Here is a 27,716-nt window from a genome sequence, read left to right as displayed (position 1 = left end):
TCCAAATCACTCAAGCAACCCGTGTGGCACACTTACTACACATTACTTAAATCATATGCTTCACAGTGCATTTAAAGATCACTTAAGCGAAGCACTGCTCTAGATTACTTTAGTGGCAGGCTACACTTTTTTAAACCAATGATGAGCCCCCCCCCCTTGTTGTAATGGAATGGTCGCTCGTTTTAATGAGCTTAACTATATTAAAATTTTTCCATCATTGTCATGCTTTGTTTACATACATACCATAGTTTGCTATCCATGTCTTGTTGTAATATTCCTATTGTTTATTAATTAATTTGCAGGTGGCTCTCCATACATAGCTGCGAAGATCAATGAAGCCAAAGATTTACTCGAAAAGAACAGCTAGCATCCGATAGAAACTTGTGATTTAGCAAGAATCTTCCAATTTTTCGTTTCCCTCATGTATATATTTGCAATATTGATTGTGTCTCTCTGGTAGACGATAATCAAAATATTCTTGTGTGCCTGAGAGATTCGTCATCAATACCTGTACAGGTTGGTAGTTATGTGCGTTTGAGGATTTAGTCACAGAAATTTCATAATGCCAAATGTCCCGAGGCATTCAGTCGAGTTAAGTTTGTGACGATGTAAATCTTGCCATTAAAAAAAAAAATCAATAGCTTGCTCTCTGTGACCATTTTTTTAAAATTTTATGTAACAAAGTATAAGGAATTGATCAGGTGAAATCCGTTCCAGTGGATTTAATATGACGGGTGAAAAGATGGTATTTCTGATGTTACGCAATCATGATGAAGGAAATTCATCATCAATAGTTCACTGCCACACAATTCATAGACAAAGTTACAGTGAGTGAGTGGATAAGCATGGGTGTCATCAATCAATGTGGCAGAGGGGTGGGTGAATGATCAAGTGAGTCACTCACACATTTGTTTGGTCACTGGTGACGAACTGTTGTCTGTGAATTTTCTTAGTGATTTTTCTCTCCGTGAATTTCGCTATTGGTGAAATGTTTGTTGTCTGTGAATTTTCTGTAAAGCTGAGTGTGCCTCTGCCGGGTGCGGATCCAGGATGATGTGTCGGGAGGGGCAAAGTGTGTAAGTTTGTTGGATTGTCTTGTATTTTACAGGACAAACTTTCACATATTTTTCAGCTCTTGGGAGAAGCGATCGTTCCTATTCACCCCCCCCCCCACTTCTGGATCTGTGCCTGAGTGAGTGCAGGCATCTTCAGCTTCAAATGAAGCCAAGGTAATCATCAGCTGCGAAGAAGCAGAGGCAGGCATTTTCAAATGGAACAGACACACATCTTCAGCTGTAAATGAAGCGATGGCAGGCCAAAGCGATGTGTTGAAAAAGTAGCTTATTGTGTATTGGATCATACTGTGATTCATGGGACAGACAAAGTTTCCCCATATTATGAACTCTTGGATGGGGCAATCCCCCCCCCCCCCCCTTGGATCTGCGCTTGTCCTCTGCAAATTTAGGACCCCGGTTCTCATGGCAATTTCATCTAATAAATATCAATACACATTCATTTAATTTTACACACATGAATTGAATAAATTGTTTTATTTTCTTTATAGACCGCAATGGGTTTTGTTTGAGTCTCAATATACATGATCGCAGTCTATGTATTCTTCACATTTGACCTAGTACATTCTACAGCAAGGTGTTCATAAACTGTTTAGGAAAGAACAAGAGGGGGTGATAGTGTGTTATGCCTTCAAGGTGAGCATTATTAACAATGCAACCTATATCCGTAATCCACTCAGAAAGCTTTAATTATCCACAGAAGTTTTTCAACAGTGTAAGAAAAAAATGCTGCATAATTCTGAGCAGATCAGCAAAAGACTCAAAGGACGTGTTTAAAGTGATGCAAAGGGTGTCATTGCATAATTCCCATCAACAAATAAAAGACTAATACACACCCTCTCATAGAGCCTGGTGTCAAATTTATCTTCTCCGCTGTAACAAGGATTCTTGGTACGAGATCGTCCTCAGAGTCTACAGGTGTTTTGTACAACAATGGTTTCATGTGCCCCCCCACAAGAAGACCATTGGATTTTGATCTGGTGAGCATTGAAGACCACCACATGTAATCCACTGTCCAGGATATCTGACATTCAGGACATGTTGAGCAGTGGTGCTAAATTGTGCTTGGGCTTCCATCATGTAAAAACCACACCTCCCTCTTCTCCAACAGAGCATAAATGATGTCAGGAGTGAGTACTTTGTGTTTTAGTCTCGCCGTAGAGAGCAACAGACCTACAATGGTATATATACTATTCAATCATTACACTTCATGCATAGTTAGAAAAATTGATGGCAGCACTACGCATAACATAGAAACAAACTTCATGAAAGGTTCACTACACACACACATTCCAACATGTACGCAGAGGAATATGGACGAGGTGCATGTCTGGTTTAGTAATACTTGTGTTTTAAATTTTCATGTTTCTGACCGATAACTCTGAGTGGATTGCGACAATAGGTTCCAATTCCATTATATATATTTGTTTTGTGTGTGATGAGTCCCATCCCTCTAATTTTTTCTAAACAGTTTACGAACACCCTATATAGGATGAACTGTGAATATAATTTTCCAAACACATAGCAATATCCTGTCTTATCTCTAACCGTTTTCAAGTTATGGTGGATTATGAAAATAAAATGTGTTGCCTGTAAAAATGGGAATTTGTGAAGTTATTAAAAGACCTATACTCAAACTAAGCCCACGCTTGAAAAGAACAGAACAAATCCTATATGGTGACAACAATTTTCATCAGAATATCTGGATTTAATGGGGGAGCTACAAGTGCTGGAAGATTGGCAAAGTTAAAAATCAAATTGTAGCCAAAATTTCCAATCACCAATTCCACAAATACCCTTCTAGCCACAACAAGGCAAATTTACCAAAAAAACTTGCTTATTCAACCAGCTTTCGAAAGAGCTTACAATAAACCATATCTGTCTATGGCTCAGGAGAAATTTAGCCTTTCGTTCGCAATACGTTGAAATTATTGTCGAAGATAGATATTTCAATAGATTTTGGCGACAGTTTGATTCTACTCTCTGTCAATCTCTCAGCACTTATAGCTCACCATTAAATCGAAATATCCTGATAGAGGTGGTACCACCTTATAGGATTTTTCCCTTCGAAATCAAATTGTCGCCGAAACCTGTAACCGCCAATTCTGACTTTTCGTTGAAAATATACTTCGCCGATTTCAATGATGTATTGCAAACAAAAGGCTAAATTTCTCCTGAATCAGAACACCAATATGATATATTGTAAGCTCTTTCGAAAGCTGGCGAAGAAACAAGTTTGTTTGGTAAACTTTTCCAGATGTAGCTTAAAAGGGTGTTTATGGAATCAGCGATTAAAAATTTTGGCAATGATTCGATTCTCAACTTCGCCATTCTTTCAGTGCTTGTAGCTCATCATTAAACCCACATGTTTTGATGGAAATGGTGAGACCTTATGATTTTTTCTGCTCTTTCCAAATATGTTTTATTTGCATGTAGGCCTTTCAGAAACTGCTTAAATTATAGTTTCTTTTTCAGACTTGAGATGCATTCCATAATTCATTATCCACAACTATTAGAGATAAGACAGGGTTGCTTTGGTGTTTTATGTTCCAGTGGGTCTTGTTTGGCAGATCATTCGCAGTTCTTACATCCTGTATATCAAACATCAATGTATCTTATAGATCATACCAATTTTGCTGTGTATCAACAGTGACGGGAAAACTTGAAATATTAATTTAAAATCAAATGCAAGATGAAACGCTCATAAATTGCTCCTAGAGTATCAAAACGAATCGGTAAAAACGATATTATTTCCCATTAAACAACATTGCATGTAATTAGATGTTAGAAGGTTATTTTATGCATGTTAACTCGTAGAAAGAAACTTTGTTTTTTTTTCAGAGAAAAATCTGAATTTGTGTAACGCAAAATTGCAGAAAATGAATATTTTTGGATATCTTTTATAATATATATATATACTGAACATGATATATAAATGGCAATCATTCCCATGTTGTCATTGGAATGTAGAATCAACAAATGTGTAAAAGGCTGTGTGTTGTGATATGAGTGTGTTAGAGAGAATGCCATTTTTTTCCCTTCCGTAATCTTCTCATCGCTGCTACTTCAAATGATACTGGCCCGAGACCTATTTCAGCTACAGCGTTGGATATGGATTCTTTTTGAACACATGAAATGGTGTGTTCCTGCCAAATTTGATCATTGGAAAGCTGTGTGTGTGTGTGTACTGCATATCTAATGGGAAGCTGTTTTCACATTCGATATGAGGCACACAGCTTTTCAATGATCAAATTTGGTTGGAACACACCACATTTCGTAATCATCGAAATGAATCCATATCCAGCCCTGCAGCTGTAATAGGTCTCAATCAAGTAAAATAAGACTAGACTACTCTCCGCAAGAGAACTTATTCACAAGCTCTAAAATGAGCCTACTGCTTTTTAGAGCAGAGAGTAGTCAGTCTCATTTAGAGCTCGTTCATGAGCTCTCTTTATGCTATAAAAAGGGACTATTCTCTGTTCTAAAATTAGATTAAAATGAGACTACTTGCTGACTGTAGTCTAATTTTAGAACAGAGTAGTCCCGTTTTAGAGCTTGCGAATAAACTCTCTTGCTGAGAAGTGTCTCATTTTACAGCAGAAAGAGCTTTGTTCTCTTTTGAATGTCTGTTACAAGCAGCATTCGAATGTACGTGAAAAAACAGCTTTGCACCAGATGAGAGTTGCATGGAGAAAATGAATTCGTCAGTCCGGATGGAGGGTTTGTTCACAACAGGTCATTGCAGTAGCAGTACTTGCCGAGCCTGGGCACCGAGTCGTGTATGCACTGTTCCTGTCCGGCGTACATATTGATCCTGCTGATGTCCTTCTCCTGGACGGCGTAGGTTCCCTTGGGGACGCTGAACTTGACGGTGGCCTCGTAGAGGCCGTAGCTGGGCAGCACCCTCATCTGGATCTCGTAGGTGACGTCCGTCACCTCGGTGTAGTCCGTGAAGTCGCCGACGAAACCATCGTAGTCGGCGTTCTTCTTGAACTTCAGCAGGGCCTGGTTCGGGACGAGCTTCTCGAGCCTCGTCACCTCGTCCAGGGTCAGCGAGGCGCAGAGCTCGCGGTACGGGTCCGTCAGTTCGTTGATGAAGTCGATCACGGCCTGGGCCACCTCAAACGAGACCTCGTCGTCCACGGACACGCCTATCCAGTTCAGGCATGCACACCAGTGGGCTTCGATGTCTGCGTCTTTGCACGATCTCTAGAAGAGTTTGGGGGGAAAGTATTACGTCAAAATGTGAATTAAGCTACACTAGCATTCAAAATTAAAATTGCATATAAATACCTTTTAAGTGTCTGGTAGCTTCTCTCAGTAATGCCACCCCTTCCCCCCACACTTCCTGCAGCAGAGTCCGTATGCTGGGAACTTTGACAGCCCCCCACGTGAAACACTTTTCACGGGCCCTTCTATAGTGAATTTATAGTATGAAAAACAAAATATGATTAGAATCGTCCCGGGCTGGAGCACTCACTGCCAGCCCCACTTTTGTAGGGCTATGCTCTCAGTAGCGGTTTTAAGGCAGTGTGACTGGTCCAAATGCATAGTGAGCAGTCACAGGACAGTTTTACCACCAGTCTAGGCAAATTTTTTCGATCGTTTACTCCTCGCATTTGCCCCATCCTGAACTTGCCCCCCCCCCGGGGCCCGCTTAGCGACCCCTCGCGTAAATAAGCCTTTAAATCACTCTTTTGGTTGCTCTCACATGCTTTCACACTCCAGGTTCTTAGCACTCTTACGGTCATTCACACGCTTTAGCACTTTTTTCAGTCACTCCCATCGGGGCGTCGGAAATGTTTCGAACCTGTGGGTGCTCGTCTTTAGTTTTACATCGGAAATTTTAATTTCGGAATTAATTCTGGGGGTGCTCGGATCCATGCCACAAATTACCGTGGGTGCTTGATCACCCCCGGCTCCGACGCCACTGACTCCCATGCTTGCACTCTCTATAGGTCACACTCTGGGTGTTCAATGCTTGCACGCTCTCTAGGTCCGTCTTTTAGTATTCACGTGTTTGTACACTTTCTTAGGTCACTTTTGGGCGTTCTATGGGTCACCATTATGGTCATTCACATGCTTGCACATTGTTTTGGTTACTGACATTCTTGAACACCCATTGATCACGTGAATGGCCGATCTTTCCATTCAAGAAAAAAGTCCATCGAGCTTCCGAAGGTTGCAAATCACCGCTCCAGGGCACTCTTTTGTTTCCCTCACGGACTTCCTACCCGAATTTTGTTCCTTCACCGAGTCCCTAGGCAGAGGTAGGTTATGCTGCCCTTCTCTACTTTATTTTTCTTGATCACCCATTCCTCAAATTTGCCGCTCTAAGCTAAAGCCCGCTTCACCAACCTGTAAGTATGCCGATCGTAACTTTTGATGCAAAATAATCGTTTCCAATATTGCTAAAGAAATTAACGAAATTGAGATAAAAAACGCGGCATGTTGCCAATATTTCCCGGGACACACTCGTGCTTTCCTATGATTTTGGCCATCCCAATTTTTTTTTTTGCAAAATGTCCCGTTTTTCTTGTGCTTAAAAGGAAGCCTGCGTCAATTTTTAATTATTTTCTCAAATCAAGAATTAAAATAACGTTCCCAACTTATAAATTATATCATAATTAGGGTGACCATATTTCCTAGAGAGAAATACGGGAAATTGGGATTCCAAATATGGGGAAATACGGGACATCGCCAATTATCACCAAAAATGACGCCAAAACCGCACAAAGTCGCCAAATATTGTTGAAATAACGGAAAAATCGCAATGACGAGAAATGCAGCATTACTGCTAATTGCAGTGGATTAAAATGAATTCCACGAAAAAAAAGTTCACCTAGACAAATGTGGGAGATTAATATTCTCATTTATAGTTGTAATTATCATAATATAATTTATAAGTTGAAAAATAATTTCAGTCTTTGACTTAAAGAATAAAAATTCAAGTAGGCTGTGTGAAAAATACGGAAAAACCGGGACACTTTTGCCAAAAAGTCGGGACAGCCAAAAAAAACAGAAAATACCGGGACTGTCCCGGGAAATATGGGACGTATGGTCACCTAAATCATAATTGTGTGACTACGAGCATGAATATTCATCTCACATATTTCTCTTTCTTTTAAACATTTTTATTTTGTAAAAGTCATTTTAACCCAGTGCTATTCGCAGTAGCCCTTCATTTCCCGCCATTGGCGATTTTTTTTTAAGTGATTTTAGCAACAGTTGGAAACTTGGCTCATTTTTTTTCCCACCATTTCTTGCGATGATTTTCAATGTATCCCGTGTTTGGAATTTAAATACAGTCGAATCCCGTTACAACGAACTCCAAGAGGCCGGAGAAATCGCGTCGTTTTAAAGGAATTCCAGGTTTTTCCATTGTTCCTATGTAAACTTATCTAGGGGATTAGAAAAGTGTTCGCTAAAACGTTATTCGACTGTATACCGTGTTTTTTTCGAGAAAATATGGTCAGCTTGTACATTCTTGGAAAGGAAAAGCAGACGAGAGTGGGATTTTTGATTTTTTTTTCCATTCAGTGCAGCTCCCTACGAGTGGAGCTCACAAACTGAACTGAATCGAACAAGAAGTTCAGTTAATTTTTGGCGCATGAGGAAACGTGCAAAACAAAGCACTATGAAAGAAGCAGACGACAACGAAACAGGATATTTCTAGTGCTGTCACCTAGTTTCATAATTGAAAACTACTCATGCAGTGACGATAAAGATAAAGTTGTTTAGAAGTTTAATAACAACGACGACGATCGCTCGTACAATAATAATGAACGCGAAGATGAGGGGGGGGGGGAAATCCTTTAAGATTATTTAATCACTCTTATTCGCGTCTCTATAGCGAACGAAAATACCATTTTTCCTTGGGATCGGATGAAAATTTCAATAATAACTATAGCCCGGAAGTTCATGCAAAATGCCATAAATGCCTTTTTTTGTCTAATTTCAAACTTTTTTCGGTAAAAATGCCTTTTTTTTTGAGATTTTACTGCCGTAAATGCCTATTTTGACATTTTTATAATGTTTATTCTTGAATTTTAGAAGCCATTTTCTGTAGAATTAGATACATTGAGAACAATTTGTTTTTCCCTCTTTCTAAAATCTTCAACCCTTAGTATTGATTCTCATCAGAAAGCCTTCCTTCTCCCTGCTCTATTTAGACACAAATAGGCATAAGTGCCTGAGAGATAGGAAAATTGGTGTAAAGCATGGAAGTGACAAAGACTTAATCTCCGCTATACGCAGCTTTCAGATAGCAATCAAAGTATCGTTGAATTCACATCAAGAATGTGAGTTCTAGACGAAAGCAACCCATGAACAGTATGAGAACAACTGAGAATAAATTAGAAGTTTTGTTACTTCACATGTGTTGCCTAACATTGTAGTTGAATAGCTGACCGGTGACTATCCTAATAGCCCGTTTGTTGACATCATTAGCTACATACAACAGGGCGGGGTGGGAGCTGACAGGGCTCTAGCGCTAGAAATCCTCCATGTTATTTTGATTGCAATTTTTTACACCATAGAGAAATGAGCTGCAAACAATCGTGGCAAGTTACTTCAGAAACGTAAAAAATCACGTCCAAAATTTGAGAAATTCTCTAAAATCGACGCAGACCGACCGAATACAAAGCTCAATATTTAGAAATTTCGAGAAAAATGTGTCGTTATTACGAAAAAAACTTCTTTTTAACTGAGGCAGCAACTAGATGCTTGGTCACCCGGGGCAATGGAGGTCTGAGTGACAGAGTGGTTAGCGTTGGTGAATGAGCAACTAGAGTGAGTGAGTGGCAGGGTGGGCAACCTAGAGATATATATTAAGTGAGTGGGTGCCATGATGAGTGACCCAGTGGTAGCCTGAGGGATCTAATGAGTCAGCGAATGACAAAATGAGACAGAATGACCTAGTGAGTAAGTGCACGACCTGGTGATGGAGTTATGAATTATAGAGTGCGCGTGATAGAGCGAGTGACTTAGTCAGGGAGTAAAAGTATGAGTGACCTAGTTCGTGCGTGAGAAAGTGACAATGAGCGACCAGGCAATTGAGCGTATACCAGTGAGCATCCTAGTGAGTTGATGATAGAATGAGTGAACTAGTGAGTTGATGATAGAATGAGTGACACCTAGAGAGTGACTTAAGATGATTTAGGAAGTTATTGAGCGAGCTAGAGATCAAATGATGACCAGCCTACAGAGAGAATGATCGAATGACATGGTGAGAGACACTGAGTGAGTGACCTATAAAGTAATTGAGTGAGCAAGTGAGTGACCTAGGAAGTAAGTGAGCAATCCAATGAGTGAGTGACAGGATGAGCTACCTAGTGATTGACTTGTGAATGAGCGGGCACTCGCTCACTCAATCGCGTATTTACTCACTCGATCATTCAGTTACTCTTTAATTCACTCATGTCGAACTAATGTCGGTTAATTGCTGGCGGTACAAAAGACACGCAGATGACTCCGAGGGACATGGGCTGAGTGGACTATTCCAATGAATAGGACTATGAAAGGGCTTCTATACGAATAGGACTTACGTCTTCAGGCACTTCAGAGAAGAGGCTGATGCTGCGCTCCTCGATGTCCCCTTCGTCAGGGATGCCGGGATACAGGACGGTCATCAACGTGCTGTAGATGTCGAACGGCGTTGTCAGCCTGTGCGCGTTGTTCCTCAGGTTCTGCAGCGCCACCGGGTGCACTTCCTCGAACCACTGCGGCACCCGTATCGAGAAGAAAGGCAGACGCTCCTCCTCTTTGCCCTGCTGGGTCTCGCGGATGTTGGCGAACCTGGGGGGGGGGGGGGATAAAAGATAGCTTGTGTTATGAATTCGAACAGAACCACGACCACGAAGATCAGGGGTTCTTAACCTGTGATTTAAGTGACCGAAGGGGGGGGGGTGCTCCCTAGACGATTCGTATAAAGGCACTCGTAGTCAGGGATTCTTGAGCTATGGGTCACGATCCAAACTTGATTCGCAGGGGCTTCCGAGATGGGTCGTTTAAATCTAATAGCAGCCGGGGTTTCTTGAGCTACGTGACCCAAACTTAATTCGCAAGCGAACCCTCCCTGTTTGATGCAGCTCGAAAAAGGGCTACAGGAATTTACTTACAGCTACGGATTCTCATGATCCATAGTTCGCGCGCTCGCGCGATTCAAACTTGATTCGCAACGGGTTTTCCGGGAAGAGTCACGCAAATCCACTTACAGCCAGGGATTCTCATGACCCCCCCCCCCCCCCACAAACTTGATTCGCAACTGGTTTTCCGAGAATTGCCACACAAATGCACTTATAGTCAGGGATTCTTGAACTGTATGTCACGACCCAAACTTGATTGTCAGCGGCTTCCTAGATGAGTCGTACAAATCCCCTTACAATCCTGTTATTGCGTCACTGGTGTCACTAATTTCGAAAAACACGATCCCGTGGGAACAAAGCTGATCTGGTTGTTAATTTCGGGTCGCGGTGGGGGGGGGGGGGAAGGTTAAGAACCCCTGTCTCAGATTATACACTGTATACAGGCTTATCAAGGAGGAAAACGTGACTGGAAGACTCAACCGAAGAAGCCAATCAGATCAGGGGGGAGGGGGAAATCAGTCACTCACCTGTGTCCGTGATCGCTCATGACGATGAGCAGGGTGTTGTTGAGGACCCCGTCGTCATTTAGTGTCCTGAGAAAGCTCTCAAGGTCCGGATCGACGTAACCGACCGTGTTGTAGTCGTCGTGGCTGAGCTCGCTGTGGAACAGGAACGTGAACTTCGGCAGGTCGCTGTAGACGTCGTAGAACTGCCGCAGGTAGTCCAGCATCACCTGCACGATTGAAGAGAAAGCGTTAAATCAAAGGGTGTTTCAACATTTGGGAGAGTCACTTCAAAGCCACTTCATTGATTTTGGAAACGGCTCGCGGGCCACTTGATTAAGTGATCGCAACAGAGCCGCTGGTCACTCAAGCGATCTGGAGCTATGATGCGGGCCGCTTGAGTGATTTGAAATTGTGCCGTGGTGATCTGCGAATCCCCGCAGAGGAATGAATATGAAGTAGTGAAAGCTAAGAATCTGGATTAGGTATTGGGAAAGTTTTGTAAAATGGTAAATATATGCACTTACAGGGGACACTTGTGTGATCTGAAGATGTGCCGCAGGCCACTTAAGTGCTCTGGAATTGTGCCGCAGTAATCTGCGAATATGCCGTGGCACGCTTAAGTGATGTGGAATTGCACTGGGTCACTCAAGTGTTCTGGAACTGTGTCGCGTTTATCTGTAAATATGTCGAGGGATACTTAAGTGAACTGAAAATGTTGTGCAGGTCACTTAAGTGCTCTAGAATCGTGTCGCGGTGACTTGCAAATATACAGTGTGCACTTGAGTAATATGAAAATGTGTCGCGGGCTACTTAAGTGCTCTAGAACCGTGTCATAGGTCACTTGAGTGCTATGGAAGCGTGCCGCAGTGATCTGTAAATATACATCTGAAAATTTCATGCGGGTCAAGGTTTGAGCACATGCATGCATTAATTTAATGCTGATTAAACCTTTTTATTGTTCAATCGCGGGTTCCGTCGGCTTGATACTTACTCTGTGCCGGGGCGTGTTCCTGAGGCACAATTTCGGATGGTTCTTGTAGACGGACTCTGCCTTGACGTAGAACGGCCTCATGTAGTGGTCGGTGGGCTGCTCGTCGAAACCCGTCATCCTGTAGGTGAACGTCCCCACGTACGACATGTCCTCGCCGTACGCGGTGACGTAACCGTTGGCGCTGAACTCCTTCCATATGAACGGGTACACGTTGACGAACTGGGCGCCCTCCATCCGGTGGCGGGTCTCGGGGAGCTCCGGTTCCGCCATCCCCGTCAGGATTGGGATCAGGGCCTGTGGGGTCCCGTCCCCGACAATATTGTAGCCCTCGAGCACCGTCGCTCCGAGGACGTCCGTGAGATAGGCGTAGCTCGAGGGCAACTTGCGCATGAAGTGCATCCTCGACATCGAGTCCAGACCGAACATGAGGACGTTGAGGTTCCAGGCCCGGCTTGGGGGGTTGGACGCCGTCTTGGATCTGACGACTGTCTCGTTGCGGTGGACGGCGGCGATGATGTTCCGCCAAGCGGCGCCGTCCTTTGCTGAACAGTGCGCGGTGAAGAAGTCCCCCTGGAGTTTGGCAGACTTCATCTCCGACGAGAGGACGACCTTTTTGCCCATGGACGTCGTGAAGTCGTCGTCCCGGACGAGGTATGTTAGTATACAAGAGACGTCTCCGTGTTGATCCACGGCGTCCTGGTTGATGAAGACCGATCCATTGCGCGTGGTTACCCAGTTTGGCCTCTGATCGCACTGTAACTCGCCAACGTCTTCGATATACCTAAGGAAAAGAACGGATTTCAGTAAATCGTATTAGAATCATACCGAACGGGATGGGAGGAGGGAAGGAGACTGGTAACCCCCCCCCCTCCCCAAAAATGTGAAAGTGGGCCATGAGGAAGAGCCATGGCCGCCAAAGACCCATTGGCTGGCGCAAAAGTTAGAGGGCAAGCCTGAAACTGAGCTATCAGTCAAGGCGACTGGCTCTGCGAATGCAGGGTCCGAGTGCGGCCCTAGATGAAGAATAAAACTATAAAGAAAGGCACATGGGGGCATGCCCCCTCCCCCATCCTGGAACAGGACCCCAGGCCGGACATTTTACATTGTTTTAGTTAATTTATAGTGTGAAAAAACAAAATGACAATCGTCACGCCCCCCCCCCCCCCGCAGAGCTGGGGCTCTCGTGGAGTGCCATGCCTGGGGGTCGCAGACATCAAAGATCTATTGGTCGGCACTTGGGTGAGCCGGCAAGGCCGAACGAACTCCGAGCAATGAGGGGCTAACCACCTAGCTGCCCTCATGGCAGACCGGCAACTATGACAAAGCAGCAAGGGGCTCAACCGAGTACGGGCTCACTTGGTAGCCCACCACTCAAAGACCCGTTGGCTACACTTTAAGAACCTTACTCGTGAGAGGGCAAGAGCGCTGCGCCTTAAAGGCAATTTTTGCGAGCCAGTGCCCTACAAACCATACCAATTGGGCAACTACTTGTGAGGCGACTGAACTTTGAAGACTGGACCACGATTGGCACAAATGTCGTGATGCAACTGTGTGTACTAAGTGTTCATTTGTATACTTTGTATTTATAATCATTTTCGTCGCACCGTCCAGGGGTTTCGGGTATAAGGAAATCTCGGGGAGGGGAAAGGGAACACACACTCACATTTCTGACATAACCCAATCGGTAGTAAATTGACTATGGCGATAGACCAGAGTTGTGCTCGGTTCCAATGAATGAATGAATGAATGGAACCCCTCCCCCACCCCAGCACGAAGGAATGATGAAGACGTTTACTTACTGTGCGATGAACTCGTTGTTGATGTCGAGGTCCGGGTGGCGGCACATGGCGTCCTCGATCTCGTACTCGTTATCGTCGTCGAAACCGTAGAAGAGGTCGATAGCCCTGAGGAAAATGAACGCCGCGTAAATCAACAGCACCAGACACAGCAGAGTCTTTAGGCGGAAGAATCGCAGCACTTGTTGCAGAGTCTGGAAGTGTGAAAACAATAGTGAAGTCTTCAGTGTTGAGGTTCGACCGACCAATGTAATGGAATGAGTTTAATGAAAATAAACAGCAGATTAGTGCTCAATGTTGCGCTATTGGGTACAGCAGTAAGCACATTCAGACAAAAATTAGCTGTTGGGACTCTGGGATTCCTCCGACCGGAACGCAATCATCCAAATCCTGATCAGCTATGAAAAAAGCTACGACTCCTGGCTGTGGTCGATTAGCTATTTATATGCGGAAAGCTTTGTGATTCTTCGCAGAGAAACTATTATCGAGTAGACAAAGCTGCGGTGTCCGAAACTTGATTAGTTATCGGGAAAAGGTTTGACCCCTTGTGGGGGAACGAATTACTGAGTAGGGAAAGCTACGACTCATCGCAGTGAGACTATCTGAACCTTGATTAGTTATTGGTCAAAGCATTGACCCATTGCAGATGAACGAATATCGAGTAGAGAAAGCTGCGAATATCCCCCCATAGGGATTTTCAGAATCTTGATAAGTTATCGGGAAAGCTGCGAATATCCCCCATAGGGATTTTCAGAATCTTGAGAAGTTATCGGAAAAGCTGCGAATCCCCGCAGAGGAATGAATATGAAGTAGTGACAGCTAAGAATCTGGATAAGTTATTGGTCAAAGCATTGACCCATTGCAGATGAACGAATATCGAGTAGAGAAAGCTGCGAATATCCCCCCATAGGGATTTTCAGAATCTTGATAAGTTATCGGGAAAGCTGCGAATATCCCCCATAGGGATTTTCAGAATCTTGATAAGTTATCGGAAAAGCTGCGAATCCCCGCAGAGGAATGAATATGAAGTAGTGACAGCTAAGAATCTGGATAAGTTATTGGTCAAAGCATTGACCCATTGCAGATGAACGAATATCGAGTAGAGAAAGCTGCGAATATCCCCCCATAGGGATTTTCAGAATCTTGATAAGTTATCGGGAAAGCTGCGAATATCCCCCATAGGGATTTTCAGAATCTTGATAAGTTATCGGAAAAGCTGCGAATCCCCGCAGAGGAATGAATATGAAGTAGTGACAGCTAAGAATCTGGATAAGTTATTGGTCAAAGCATTGACCCATTGCAGATGAACGAATATCGAGTAGAAAAAGCTGCGAATATCCCCGCATAGGGATTTTCAGAATCTTGATAAGTTATCGGGAAAGCTGCGAATCCCCGCAGAAGGATTTTTCAAACCTTGATTAGTTATTGGGAATCCCCACAGAGGAATGAATATGAAGTAGTGAAAGCTAAAGAATCTGGATTAGGTATTGGGAAAGTTTTGACTCTTTTTGCAGAGGAGCGAATATCGAGTAGAGAAAGCTGCGAATCCCCGCATAGGGATTTTCAGATCCTTGATAAGTTATCGGGAAAGCGGCGAATCCCCGCAGAGGGATTTTCCGAACCTTGATTAGTTATCGGGAAATCTGCGAATCCCCACAGAGGAACGAATATGAAGTAGTGAAAGCTAAAGAATCTGGATTTGGTATTGAGAAAGTTTAGACTCTTTTTGCAGAGGAACGAATATCGAGTAGAGAAAGCTGCGAGTATATCTCCGCATAGGGATTTTCAGAACCTTTATTAGATATTGAGAAAATTCGACTTCTCACAGAGGAATGAATTTATGTAGTAGAGAAAGCTAAAACAAATCTTCGAAGTGGGACTATCCGAGTCTCTTGATTAGGTATTGGGAAAGTTTTGACTTCTTGCAGAGGAACGAATAATACAACCTCTGACAATAAAGTTCGGTGAATAGTCCTGTAACATTAACGTAGATGAAATGTTAACGGAAGTTACCTTACTGTCCTTCGAAATAGTCACCTCCCATTACTATGCACCGCTGAGATCTCCTATACATGTCCTGGAAACAAGTCTTCTTTTGGGTTGGAGTTCAAAAGCCTCGTCACGTTTCGTTGGATGTCAGGAATATCGTCAAATCTCTTGCCTTTCAAAGCGAGTCGTGGGAATAGGAAGAAGTCTGGAGGATTGAGATCTGGCGAGTATGGTGGATGTTCAACTTGCACCACCCCCTTTTTTGCCAGGAACTGTTTGGATGTGTGAGGGCGTTCATTGTCGTGAACAAGAAACCATGAACCTTGTTGTGCGTACTGAGGTCGTACCCTGCGTAGACGTTTCATGAAACGGGTCAAAATTTCAATGTATCTTGCAGCATTCATCGCCGTTCCCTCAGGTACAAATTCCTTGTGGATAATGCTTTGACTATCAAAAAAGGTGATTAGCATCGTTTTGATGCGTGATTTTTCTGCTCTGACCTTCATGGACAGTGCTTGATCTTCATAAACACGTACCAGCATCGCGTGAGTTTCTTTCGGTGAAAGAAATTGTCAAGCTTAAAACAAAACTTTAAATTAATCTTTTGTTCGTTCATTTTCCTGTTCTCAGTTAAGAACCAACGCACTAAACAAGCACTTTGTAAAACAAGTCTTTCACGGAACGCAAACGACGCTCAACTGAACAACGGTGGCGGCAGATGGTCAACACCTGCCGCTACGCATGTGCAGCGTTTTGCTTCGCCAGTGTTGCCAGACCGGCCGTTCTGACTTCATTCACCGAACTTTGTCAGAGTTTGTATGTTATACTAGCTATAAAACCCGGCGTTGCCCGGATTTTCTTCAATGAGGCTTTTTTTGGATCACGTGATATCTCCCTCTTTCTTTGAGGGACATGCAAACCGTGTCTAAGTTCACCAATATGGCGACTTCCTGCGGGACTCATGAAAGAAACAAATCTAGATTTAAAGAAACGTAAAAATAAATAAATATTTTTTCCTTTTTAAGGGGGCGCTAAGTATTTCGACCCCCCCCCCTTTGAACTTCAAGTTATCTATCTCTGCCTGTTTCTGCTTCCAAAAATGCTTAATTAAAGCTGTGGAATTCCTTCGATGTACTTTACGGGCCCATAATTGATTTTAAAACAACTTAAACTATATGAATTGATGCAGTTCAATATCAAAAGACAATCCGGAGACATTAATTCCCATGCTTGAGAAGATATAAATAAAAAGTTGAAATACGGTTACCAAAGTAAACGTTCGGAAAGTGATTGTTGAGGATCAAAAAATCATTGTTGCCCGACATTTTTTTCGCCCATTTGGGGCATTTGCCCAGCTCTGAAGAAATTTTAAAGTAGCCTATCGTCCAAGTCGGGTCCTGTTTGGTATGTATGCAAATTTGGCGACAATCGATCTAAAATTGTAGATTTGTATAGAGAACACACACACACACACTCACAGAAAATAAATTTTATATATATAGATGATCTATCATCGGGGAACCCCCGTATGGCGAATCACATATAGATGATCTCATATATAGATGATCTGTTATTGGGAATGCTTTGACGCCTCTCGGTAGAATGAATGCTTTTCATGTTTGCTGACTTTTAATGACGGCGGGGGTTTAATGGTGCTTATCACGTCATCAACCACCCTTTATAAAAAAATATGAAATATTCTTAATGGCATTTTCACTGAGTGTCGCAAAAAGCGAATGTGCCACGGGCCTACTTGTGCGATCTTCAAAATGTGCCACGAGCCGCTTGAATGCTTTGGAATTGTGCCGCGGGGTCACTAAAGCGATCTGCAAATGTGATGCTTAGTTAATTTTTTACAAAATTAGGTTTGAGGTAGCGTGCCACACCAGGTAATCCCGTGGGGTGCCACATTTTGTTCGCGGGCCATGGGTTTAGAATATATGGCCAAATAGCATCGGAATGAACGGAAATTGATCATAGAAGGTACAGTCGAATCCCGTTTTTACGAATACCGTTATAGCGCAAATCTCGTTTTAACGAACACTTTTCTAATCCCCCCCCCCTCCCAGATAAGTTTACGTAGCAATAATGCAATAACCTGGAATTCTTTATAACGAAGTGATTTCTCCGGTCTCCTTGGGAGTTCGTTATAACGGGATTCGACTGCTTTTCTGCCCGAATTCTTTTTTTTTAACATTTTAATATTCGTCCCGCATTTTTACGGGACAGAGCGGTTATTTTCCATTGTCTATCTGGCGCTTAGGGGGTTCGATCGCCTTCTCCTCCAGATCCATCCCTGTGGCCACAATCAGTCGTAAGGGTTTGTCTTATTCAATCGAGCGGATTCGAGACTTTCGTACTCTCGACCCTCCCTCCCTTCCTTTGTAACCGAGACAAACCGAAGACAATGGAAACTCCCGACGGATTAAAAAAATAAGAAACATAACCGTATGGAAAGATAATTACGCATATAAATAAGCGTATAAACATGACTTACATTCCTCGAACGGAATCCCAAACACATGATCCCGTCGCGTTCATGTCTGCGGGAACACGATAACACCGCCGTCGCCGTCTTCGTCGAAGAAAGGTTGTTGTTGTTGTTCTGTCCGCAGATGTCGACTCCGACTTACGTTCACGCGCAATGCCATGCTCGGCATGCGATTCTGGTCGGTCTCGGTCGTCAAGAAAGTATCGCCAGAGCACGAACTGTGTGTGTGTGAACAACCCACCCCCGGGACACACAAATTGAGGATAAAGCAACCTTCACACACACACAGCGAACCCCCCCCCCCTCTTCTTCCCCACCGCAGATTTATTACTCAACATATTTGCAGACTATTTTTGCATGAATTCACATGAAATATCGCCCTTTTGTTCTGTCTGCTCTATGCGGAAGCATATTCACATGTACACACACAAAAGACTGAGACAAAGGAAAAAAAAAATGGCGGAAAGGTGGATGATGATGATGATGATAATACGCCGAGGCTGTGTTTTGACGCTTCCCGAAATGGCCAATAATTTTATTTTCCCGTCTCCAAATGACGGATGATGCGATGATGTTGGTTCCGTTCCCGAGAGGTTTCTCCATTATTCGGCTTTATTCAGGGTCCCTGCGTACCCTACCCCGCTCGTGCGAATAAATGTCCGCTATCGCGGCGATTATTTTGACGTACGAGGCTTTTTTGAGGTCGACCAACGCTAGCTATAACTACTACGAGTATAGCTGGTGCTGATACCACTATAGTTGGTGTTGGGTCGACGCGCATGTGTTGGGTTTGCTGTGACCTGCTGGAGTGGCTGACCATTTGTTCCTCTCTCGCCTTGCTTCAACGGTGCTTAACCTTTTCGAGAGTATGTGGGGGGGGGGGGAGTGTTCATTGGTTTTTGCAAACGTGCCGCGGGCCATTTCGGTGATCTGGAAGCAGCGTGCCCAGGGCCATCCAAAGAGAATCGTAGGCTCCCGGGCCAAAGTGATTTTTCCTGAGGCCTCCTACCAGTGCCGTCTTGAGGCATGGGCTTACACGGCACGGATCCGGGGGCCTCAAGCGAAGAGGGGCCTCACAAAAATGAGACCTGGTTGAAATTTTCGAGAATTTGTTTGGTAGGGAGGGCCTCAGCATAATCAATTGGCCCGCGGGCCCATGATGCTCTTAAGACGGCCCTGCTTCCCAGTTTCCCAGTTTACATAAATTTTCCTCGAGAATTGACACAGATCGGGATATCACGAGCCTCCCGCCCCCTCCCCCTCTGCACTTGAAGCTGGGCCCTTGCGCTTAAGACGGCACTGAGCGCTCCGCGGGCCACTTAAGTGATCTGGGTATGCGACAGAAGCCACTTAAATAAGCTGGAAATGTGACATGGGTTACTTCAGTCATCTGGAAATGTACTCTGCGGGGCGCTCAAGTTATCTGCAAATGTGTCAAGGGTCACTTAAACAATCCAGAAATGTGGCAAGGGCTACTTGAGTGATCTGAAAATGTGCTACGCGTCGCTCAAGTTATCTGACGCTGGTAACGTGAATAATTTGGAAATGTGTCATGAGCCACTTAAAGTAATGTGGAAATGTGACACGGGCCAGTAATCTCGATATATGTCACGTTCCACTTAAGTAGTAATCTGGAAATGTGATAGTGGCCATTTAAGTCACCCGCACATGCGTTACGGGTCATTTAAGTAATCTGGAAACGTGCCACAAGTTGTGTATATATATATATATATATATATATATATATATATATATATATACACACACACACACACACACACACACGCAAATGTGCTGCTGGTCACTTAAGTTATGTGCAATGTGACACGGATCACTCAAATAATGTTAAAAAAGGTCGGTCACTTAATTTATCTAGAAATGTGCTGTGGGTGATTACCTGCAAATGTGATACGGGTGGCGTAGGAATTAGCTGCGAACGTGTCACGGATCGAAGTGATCTGCAAAAGCGGCACGGGCCACGTAAATGATCTAGAAGTGTGCCGCAGGCAGGCTTGACTCGTTTGGTAACCAAACAGTACTTGTATGAAAAATGATTTTTTTTTTTTTTGCAAAATTTAGGTTTCATTTCACGGGCCGCATACTGCTCCCGCACCGTTCCACTGGGCCACATGCCTGTGGCCGATGCATACCTCAACACATAAATACACATGATACTTAAGAAACCATACGTACCAGACACCAGCAGCAAACAAGGATCATGCTTTCGTAGGCCTATTGGGAAAAAAAAGAAACGGTTATTAATTTTCAAAAAAATAGCCATTATTACCTTCAACAAAGAAAATGTGCGGTTTGTTAAAAACGAGCCCTTCCCCCCCCCCCACACCCCCGTCACTTTGGGCATTAGGGCGCCTATTAAGGTGGGCGGACTCTGGAGTGGATCCGTGAAGATGTGTCCGGAAGGGCGAATTATTTTAAAGGCTCGTTGAATCATCCCGTACTTTACGGGACAGACAAATTTTTTTCCGTATTATTCGACTCTAGAAAGAGGCGATCGTGGGTCTCTGTATCCACACCCGAGCCGAAAGCACACGTCTCCGGCTGCGAATTAAGCTGAGGTAGACGTCTTCAGCTGCGAATAAAGCCGGGGCAGACGTCTTCAGCTGCGACTAATGCCGGGACAAACTTTTCCAGCTGCAACTGAAGACGAGGGAGACGTCTCCAGCTGCGAATGGAACGGAGGCAGAAGTCTTCAGTTGCAAATGGAACGAAGACAGACATCTTCAGCTGGAAATGAAGATGTCTGCAGGTCAACTTAGCCCCTAATAAAACCGGGACACCCATTTCCCCCCCCCCCCCGGATCCTCATCTAGAGCGAAAGCACATATATTCAGCTGCGACTAAAACCGGGGCAGACGTCTTCAGCTGGAAATTAAAGACGTCTGCTGGTCAATTTAGCTCCTAACAAAACCGAGGCACCCATCTCTCCCTCTGGATCATCTGAGCGAAAGCACATATATTCAGCTGCGAATAAAGTCGAGGCAGACATCTTCAGCTGGAAATGCAGGCGAGGCAGACATCTTCAGTTGGAAATGCAGGCGAGGCAGACATCTTCAGCTGGAAATGCAGGCGAGGCAGACATCTTCAGCTGGAAATGCAGGCGAGGCAGACATCTTCAGCTGGAAATGCAGGCGAGGCAGACATCTTCAGTTGGAAATGCAGGCGAGGCAGACATCTTCAGCTGGAAATGCAGGCGAGGCAGACATCTTCAGAGCTGCGAATGGAGCTGGGGCAGGCAACTTCAGCTGCCAATGAAGCCGATGCATCGTCAGCCGCATTTTATCTTCCGTAATCGATTATCCATCATAACTAGAAAACGGTTCGAGATTGGACAAGGGTTGGTAGGGTGTTTCACGTTCCACTTATGCTAGTCTATCACCCATTTTCGTTTGGCAGATTATTCGAAGCAACTCCTGTAGATCAGGAGTTGCACAATCTTCAGCCCGCGGGGCAAATGTGGGCCCACCAAGGGCTTCCATCCGGCCCACGAAAGGCGTTCTGGTAGAAAAGCCAGTACATTTCAATGTATCAATTACATGCCAAGACGAATTCCTTTACTGACTATATCTCCTTCATGAAAATACGGGAAATCGCGATCCATACGAGGCATCGCCAATCACCGCCAAAAACATTGTCAAACCACTAGTAAAATTGCAAATTATAGATTAAAAAAAATTGTCAAAGGCTAGTAAAGTTGCCGACTAGAGGCAAAAAAGTGTCGAAGGCAAGGAAAATTGCCGAATTTCGAAAACAAACAACAACTGTCAGATACAAGTAAAGTGGCCGATTGCACGAAATACCTTGTCAAAGGTAAGTACAGTTGCCAATTATAGCCAAATAAATTGCCAAAGGTAAGTAAAGTTGCCACTTATAGCCAAAAAAAAAAAATTGTCAAAAGTTTGTGAAATTGCCAGTTATAGCTAAAAATTTCTGAAAATCGTAAACGATGGGGGGGGGGGGAATAGGGGGCTCTGCAATTCGCAATGTAATGTTAATTTTCATCTTTCATCAAAAATATGATTCACCATTATAAAAAGCATGTATGTAAAAGCACAGGGCCGTAGCGTGCCTCCTCCGGGACACCCTTGAAAAGGTTATTATTTATTTATACAATATTGCTAGGCCGAGGCCTATACAAGTGCAATCAATAATGTTTGATGAAAGTTATTAAATTATGCAAAATAAGTGTAATTTTTTTTTTTTTGTGAGGCCTCCATTAGGCTCGGGGCCCCAGTTGCCCCAGCCTAGTTATAGGGCCTCGTTTGACAAACAGAGACACACACATTTATAGTTTCGCCGCCCCTCTCTCATTCCAGTCTGATTTTCTTGACCACTTATTTGTAGAATTTGCCTCCCTATTCAAAAACGTGCTTAACCACTCCCTCTTGTTACTACGCCTGTATCTCTAAGTCACTCTTTTGGTCATTCACATGCTTACGCGAACCCTCCCCCCTCCCCCACAACCTAGAACAGTGCCCCTAGGGCTAAGATTTTAAGTGAGCTCCTGCTTACGTATTGAGCTCTCTCATGGGCCCCACAAGAGTGGGGCCGAACAATTGCCATTTTTTTTCCGTGCTGTAAATCCACTGTAGAAGGGTCCAAGTCTAACCTGAGGTCCCGCCAAATATCCCAGCTTGGGGATTCAGGATGCGTGTCCGGAAAATTCACCGACAACAATTCACCGCCGGAAAATTCACCGACCAACAATTCACCGCTAGGAAAATTCACCGACTGCAGTTCGATGCGAGTCAGTTAATGTGGGAATGAGCGATTGAGTTACTGAGTCAGTGAGAGAGGAGTGAGTGAGTGACCTAATGAGTATGTGAGTGAGTGAGTGACCTAGTGAGTATGTGAGTGAGTGAATGACCTAGTGAGTATGTGAATGAGTGATCAAGTGAGTATGTGAGTGAGTGACCTAGTGAGTATGTGAGTGAGTGAGTGAGTGACCTAGTGAGTATGTGAGTGAGTGAGTGAGTGACCTAGTGAGTATGTGAGTGAGTGACCTAGTGAGTATGTGAGTGAGTGAATGACCTAGTGAGTATGTGAGTGAGTGAATGACCTAGTGAGTATGTGAGTGAGTGAATGACCTAGTGAGTATGTGAGTGAGTGAATGACCTAGTGAGTATGTGAGTGAGTGAATGACCTAGTGAGTATGTGAGTGAGTGAATGACCTAGTGAGTATGTGAGTGAGTGAATGACCTAGTGAGTATGTGAGTGAGTGAATGACCTAGTGAGTATGTGAGTGAGTGAATGACCTAGTGAGTATGTGAGTGATTAAGTGATTGAGCGAGTGACATAGTGAGGGAGTGAGTGAATTAGTCAGTTTTAACCTAGTAGTGTCACAAATGATTAAAAAATCTGATTGTTCTATGTTATATTGTATATATTACAATATCGACCTAATGGCATATTTATAGCTTCGGCGGTTTCGGCTCGTCGTGATTCCAACATATGACCCCCCTCCATTATTGAACCCCCCGCCCCTAGTAGGAGTCGAATATGGAAAAACCTTTTTTAGTCAGTTCACGTCGTGAAACAAAACTATTCACAAAATTTGATATCAGCGGTTTTGGCTCGGCGATGATGAATCGGTCTCTCAGGACATGGTATTTTATATACAGTATATAGATGTAGATACGCACTTAACACGGGACTTCTGAAAGTTCATCACACACCCATGGGGTTCAAGTGGTTTAAGGGGAATCATCGCTGCTGAGTAAATCTGAGATTGCAGAGGATCCACACCAGTGAAGTCGCTGGTAAAAGCTGGTTCATCATGAAAAAAATAATCCATTGCTTACTGATGATCAACACAATGTTCTTAATACACTGCTCAAAACAATTAGGGGAAGCAAGCAAAGAAGTGAAGGAAACCGTGCGAGACAGCCACGTATCGGCATACAATGGATAGTACACGCGTGTCAATGAAGACGTAAAAAAAAATTTGGAATTAAGCTTTAATTCTTTGAAAATATGGAAAAAACATGAAAAGATGATTAAGGGCAACAATTTGGTTACACGTAAACGATAAAAAAAAAGTACTGTTTAGACATGATGCATGAGTTTTAATAGGGCGTGTGGTCTCCTCGAACAGCTAAGACTGCTGCACACCTGTTTGCCATGGATGCGATGAGGTTATCGATCAGACTTTGGGGAATACTGTTCCACTCCTCAAGAAGTGCAATCTGCAAGTCTCGGACAGTAACAGGCGGCCTTGGTCGCGCAGCAATGCGTCGTCCGAGCATGTCCCAAACATGCTCGATTGGATTCAGGTCAGGAGAGCACGCTGGCCATTCCATACGCTGTATTGTTTCATGTTCTCCACCAGACGAGCTCTATGCGGTCGGGCATTATCATCCTGGAAAACAAAGGAATCTCCAATGGCTCCAGCGTAAGGGATGACATGAGGTCGCAGTATCTCGTCTGCATACCTTCGGGCCGTCAAAGTGCCATTCCGAATGATATGCAGGTCCGTACGTCCGCCTATGCTGATTCCACCCCATACCATCCAACCAGCTCGTCTGTATTGTGACCTTTCACGAACGAATGCGGGGTTATTTCGAGTGCCCCTGTCCCTCCATACCAGAACGCGTCGGGTGTCACACCCCAGACTGAATCGGGACTCGTCTGTAAACAGCACTTGGCTCCAATCATGTTGTTCCCAATCTCGATGTTCAGCAGCCCATCTTCTTCGGGCCGCACGGTGGCGTGGGGTCAACGGAATGCAGACCATTGGCCTACGTGCATAGAGCCCTCCCTCATGAAGCCGATTACGTACTGTTTGGCTGGACACTCTTCGTCCTGTTGCCAAGAGCAACCGTCTTTGCAGCTGCGTAGCGTTCTCCGTTCTGTTTCGACGGGCTGTTAACCGTACATACCGGTCATCAGTTGCTGTAGTGGCGCGTGGCCGATCTTGCCCTGGTCGACGTCTAACATTTCCTGTTTCTTAGAATCGATTCCACAGCCTTGCAACAACACTTCTGGCGACTCCGACAGCGTCCGCGACACTACGTTGTGTTTGCCCGGATTCCAGTCTGCCTATAACACGCCATGCCACGGATTCCGGTAAATCACGTTGTTGAGACATCCTCAAGTCACCAAAAAAACAATACTGCGCAATCGAATTTCACAGTTACGGCAGTAAAACAGACGTTTCTGCAACATCCCGATTTCTGCCCTTATCTCCTTTTTCTGGTTTTTGACGTCATGAATTTGCATATGAAGTTTCCTTCTTCCGTTTCCTGCCAGGCTTTAAATTATGGATTATTCATTTTATGTTACTTATCGGTATACATCTTTGCGTAATTTTGTTAAAACCATGTGCTCCCCTAATTGTTTTGAGCAGTGTAATATCAAAGTGATAACAGGAGATGATTTTAAGCATTTTAGGGAGTTGATATATCGCGTATCAACTTATTTTATAACCTTTTACTTCTGTTATTATTTTATTCCTTTTAAGGTTTCATTAGAAGTTTCTGTGTAAAACATAGAGTTAATGGAATTGTTGAATGTACTCTCTTGTGCAACAGCAATTTGTAATTTCTTCCGTATCATCTCAATTTCTTCCAATAAAGTCATTATTAAAACCTTCCGCCATATCTTTAGGATCACTGACTAGGTCACTCACTCACTCACTGGGTCACTCATCCACTCAGTAGCTCACTTACTTACTAGATCACTCATCCACTCAGTAGCTCACTTACTCAATAGATCACTCATCCACTCAGTAGCTCACTCACTCACTGGGTCATTCATCCACTCAGTAGCTCACTCACTCACTCACTGGGTCACTCATCCACTCAGTAGCTCACTCACTCACTCACTAGATCACTCATCCACTCAGTAGCTCACTCACTCACTTACCCAATAGATCACTCATCCACTCAGTAGCTCACTCACTCACTTACTCAATAGATCACTCATCCACTCAGTAGCTCGGTCACTCACTCCCTCGCTCACTGACTCAGTAACACAATCGCTCACTCCCACACTAACTGACTCGCATCGAACTGTTGTCGGTGAATTTTCCTAGTGGTGAATTGTATGGCGTTGAATTTTCCTAGCGGTGAATTTTCCGGCGGTGAATTTTCCTAGCGTTGAATTGCATGGCGGTGAATTTTCCGTAAACCTGAAAATCGAGGAGGTCGGCATGTAAAGGCCAACACATAATTCTATCCAGGCGGGAAGGCGGGCCAAAAAATAACTTCGCCCAGGGACCAGTGATGTTGCTCAGATGGCCATGGTATTGTTTTTTTTTCTTTTCTGATACGATAAGATGCAGGGCCGTCTTAAGAGCATCATGGGCTCCCGGGCCGAGTGATATTTCTGAGGCCCTACCTGTGTCAGATTCTTGAAAATTTCAACCAAATCTCATTTTTGTGAGGCCCCCGGTTGGGCCCCCATGCCTTAAGACGGCACTGATAACAAGCTCATGGGCCGGCCGGCTTGGATAAATTTTCGATAAGCATGGTCAACGGCAACGCGGCGACTTTTTTCTTCCAGCCAAAATTGGCAACCCTGTACTAACCGCATATTTCATCAATTTAAATTTTTTTTGCGTGATTTTTTCGCATTTCGTTTCTAGTTGCGGTTCGTATTCTTTGTCGGCCATCTTCAATTGACCGCTTCGAAAGCGCGGCGATTGCTTGGCGCGAAAAAAAAAAGAAGTCGCTACGTTGGCGCAGCTCATTGAAAATAAACTCTCTTACCCCCCCCCCCCCCCACCCGAAATCTAAAACACTTCAGAAGACTGGCTAGAACTGCATTCCTCGCCAAGAGTTATTTATGTTACTGCCAATGCCCGAAATAAATTGGCCAGTTCGTGAACTGGCCGGCCAATTCTGTGGAATTTCGGACATTGGGCGAAAGTGGCTGAAGATGCCAAAAATATCGATAGATATCAATCCTTTAAGATATCGATGTTCCGATTTTCCTTTGAGTGTTAATGAACATAATTATCACAAAATATACTAACCAATTTGGTGATGGTCATGCCCTTTCATTGGCTGCCCATAGCTGGAATTGCGGTCATTGGCCAATTCAACTGACCGATAGTTGCTTCGGCAGTAACGTTTATAAGGAATAATTGGCGATTTGGCCGACAGATGGCAACATTTTTAGCGAGGAGGATAATTTTTAACAAAGAAGTTAAGGACAAGCAGTCAGTCCTTTGAGGGTCACAGAGTGGTTGTATATGTATGTCCATTTTCGTTTATTCTTTTGTATTTCATAACGTGTTCTGTCCAATAAAAAAAAAGGTATTAGCGATGTCCCGTATTCCCCGTGATCAAATATGGTCACTAGCATTTGTATTAAAACAACAACATCCTTATCACTATTCGTTTGCATCTGATAATATGAGAGATCTTGAAAACGTCAGCCTCGGCTGTAACGACACCTCGGTTGATAACGACAAAATTTCTCGGAATCTTCGGTGACGTTATAACCGAGTTTGACTGTATATTTAAATTAATATTAAACAAAATAAACAAATCATACCATTTTCTTTGTCAGTCGAATCAGAAATCTTCTTAGAATAAATAACCTTCTTACATAGATGTCGTCTGCTGCTACTACATCATCCGTACAGGAGCGGCCATATTGGAAATCATCGTCTGCTATTTTTTTTTTTTTTCAACCGCGCATGCTTAACTAACTGGACAACAATGTTAACCCGATTCCGTTCTTGTCTCTCGTGTATCTTTTTGTCTTCAACATGGGCCTTTTTTTTTCATGTTTTTGAATCATGATCGAGGAGAAGTAAACA

At 43.8% G+C, this 27,716-nt stretch overlaps 2 protein-coding genes across 2 annotated transcripts in view; one reads left to right on the top strand and one right to left on the bottom strand.

Annotated features, from left to right (window-relative positions):
- The window catches only part of LOC149067987 (mitochondrial import inner membrane translocase subunit TIM14), a 13,146-nt gene extending 11,615 nt beyond the window's left edge, over positions 1–1,531 (top strand). Inside the window, exon 7 of the mRNA XM_089251853.1 lies at positions 303–1,531. Within this exon, the coding sequence (XP_089107979.1) occupies positions 303–367 (65 nt within the window). The 3' untranslated portion in view covers positions 368–1,531. The remainder of the gene's footprint in view (positions 1–302) is intronic.
- On the bottom strand, positions 1,532–27,716 carry LOC149067986 (uncharacterized). Its single transcript, XM_089251852.1, has 7 exons — positions 27,449–27,716; positions 20,126–20,164; positions 13,456–13,646; positions 11,657–12,437; positions 10,687–10,892; positions 9,620–9,869; positions 1,532–5,282 (listed from the first exon to the last, which is right to left on the bottom strand). Exons 1-7 carry the CDS (start codon positions 27,449–27,451, stop codon positions 4,800–4,802), a joined length of 1,953 nt encoding a protein of 650 aa, XP_089107978.1. The 5' UTR covers positions 27,452–27,716; the 3' UTR covers positions 1,532–4,799.

This window comes from Pholcus phalangioides, unplaced genomic scaffold, assembly GCF_987345545.1.
Source record: "Pholcus phalangioides strain wild (caught in Gottingen) unplaced genomic scaffold, Ppha-v1.0 ptg000027l_1, whole genome shotgun sequence".
Lineage (NCBI taxonomy): Eukaryota > Metazoa > Arthropoda > Arachnida > Araneae > Pholcidae > Pholcus > Pholcus phalangioides.
This window is presented reverse-complemented; position numbering and strand designations above follow the sequence as displayed.

What these genes read in the sequence shown, in the direction of transcription:
- LOC149067986 (XM_089251852.1), bottom strand. An exon ending in TTGTTTGCTGCTGGTGTCTG is followed by an intron (nt 13,647 to 20,125) that starts GTACGTATGGTT and finishes TCACACTTCCAG; the next exon opens with ACTCTGCAACAAGTGCTGCG. An exon ending in AACAACGAGTTCATCGCACA is followed by an intron (nt 12,438 to 13,455) that starts GTAAGTAAACGT and finishes TCTTTTCCTTAG; the next exon opens with GTATATCGAAGACGTTGGCG.